Source organism: Poecilia reticulata, linkage group LG8 (genome assembly GCF_000633615.1).
Source record: "Poecilia reticulata strain Guanapo linkage group LG8, Guppy_female_1.0+MT, whole genome shotgun sequence".
In the NCBI taxonomy this organism is placed as follows: Eukaryota; Metazoa; Chordata; class Actinopteri; order Cyprinodontiformes; family Poeciliidae; genus Poecilia; species Poecilia reticulata.
In genome coordinates this window covers 27001977-27003638 of record NC_024338.1, presented here as the reverse complement: position 1 = coordinate 27003638, position 1662 = coordinate 27001977, and the positions used below count along the sequence as shown (strand labels likewise).

Here is a 1662-nt window from a genome sequence, read left to right as displayed (position 1 = left end):
TCCGACTGCAGCAGTAGTTATTATGGGATGGCGTCTGCCTGCTTCTAGTACAAATTGGCATAAATCACGTGACAAAATAATCATTATTACTTATTACAGTCTTAAAGTTAGTGCTTCTATGTACAACAACAACAACACCAGTCAGAGTGTTGAACAGCGCCCCCATCAGGACACCTGCCTCACCTGGTGTCAGCTCTATAAATAGGTAGTGTACATCACTGTACAGCGGCGCCATGCGGCCGTCTGACCTGCAGAGGCAGACAGACCAGTTTGATGAGCCGCTGGTGCTGCGTCCACACACACACACACACACACACACCCACACACACACACACACCACGGCGGCTTCTGATTGGAGGACAGGTGTGCAGGATTCCTGGTTTGCTGGATCCTCAGTCAGATGATCCTGTTGGTCTCTGAGCTCAGCAGGAATCACATCATCAACATTACAGCTGAAGTTATTTAATCCTGAGGGTTAATGTTGCTCACTGATCTGGGTCTTTCCGGATCCGACCGGATCGCTAGAAAGGTTCTGACTGAGGATCAGAAAGAACGAAACCTGCAGACGACCCCAGGTCCTGAACCCGATGGTTTTGGGTCAACCTGGCAGAGGACAGCAGCGGCATCAACGCTGCCCCCTGCTGGACGCCCGTATTTACACACGTCCACATCAGCTCTGCCCCGGTCTCTGTGCAACTCAGCGGGTCGGAACCATCAGTGGGACCCGAGGGGAGATATCTGGTGAACGTCTGGGTTCCTGATGACGTCACGGCGTCTGAGCCACGAGGGATCGACGGTCTGAGGGCCGGGCCTCCTGAGGTCAACATCGCCTTCAGTAGGACCGGACCGTCGAGTTCTCATCTCCGGTCCCTGAGGGCCAACTGCCGGCTGTCTCTGGAGGAGCTACAGCTCCAGGACGCTCCTCAGAGCTCTGTAGATGGGTGGTGTTCCTCCTGGGTTTCTGTGACGTGAAGCGCCTGGTGGAGCGTCCTGGAGCGCCGATCCTCGGACCGCTCTGAGACAGCTGCTTCCCAGGAGCTGCTGAGCGCCACGTGGCCCCTCTGTGACGCCGCCTGGTGGCTCCTGGGAAGGCCGCAGGCGGACGTCTCAGGAGAAGGACAGGTTGGAGCCGTTGGAGATGTGGGAGGTGACAGAGGTGCTCCGGCTGAGCCCCCCGTCGCCGGCGCCGCCCCCACCGGGGCCTCCGGACGCCGTGCGCCTCAGCGGCTGGGGGCTGTTCCTGAGGGTCAGGCCGGGGCCGCGGACGACCAGGCCGCCGCCGCCATAGCCGCCCTGCGAGGAGGACGAGGAGGAAGCGGAGGAGGCGGGGGAGGAGCAGGAGAAGGAGATGGGGGGAGGCGCGGCGGGAGGCAGCACGGCCAGCGACTGGGAGGAGGCGTGGTAGGAGAGCTGCTGGAGGCCCCGGGCATGCTGGGAGTAGTGGCCGCCGGAGGGCCACTCCCGGGCCTGGCGCTCCCGGCCGTCGCGCTCGTCGCGGTACAGCTGCGGCGTGCTCTGGTGGTGATGGTACAGCTGCTGCTGGTGGAGAGAGGGGGCGCGGGCTCTTGGCTCGGCCCGGCCGAAGCCGGCGCCGTGGTTCTGGCCGTGCCAGGCCGGGCCGGCCGGCGAGTTCTGGAGGCCGTGGCTCCAGTGGCCGCCGGA

At 62.4% G+C, this 1662-nt stretch overlaps 1 protein-coding gene across 1 annotated transcript in view; it reads right to left on the bottom strand.

The window, feature by feature from the left end:
* The window catches only part of LOC103469511 (serine/threonine-protein kinase TAO2-like), a 25464-nt gene continuing 23802 nt past the window's right edge, over positions 1 to 1662 (bottom strand). The window contains exon 21 of the mRNA XM_008417225.2: positions 1 to 1662. Within this exon, the coding sequence (XP_008415447.1) occupies positions 1108 to 1662 (555 nt within the window). The 3' untranslated portion in view covers positions 1 to 1107.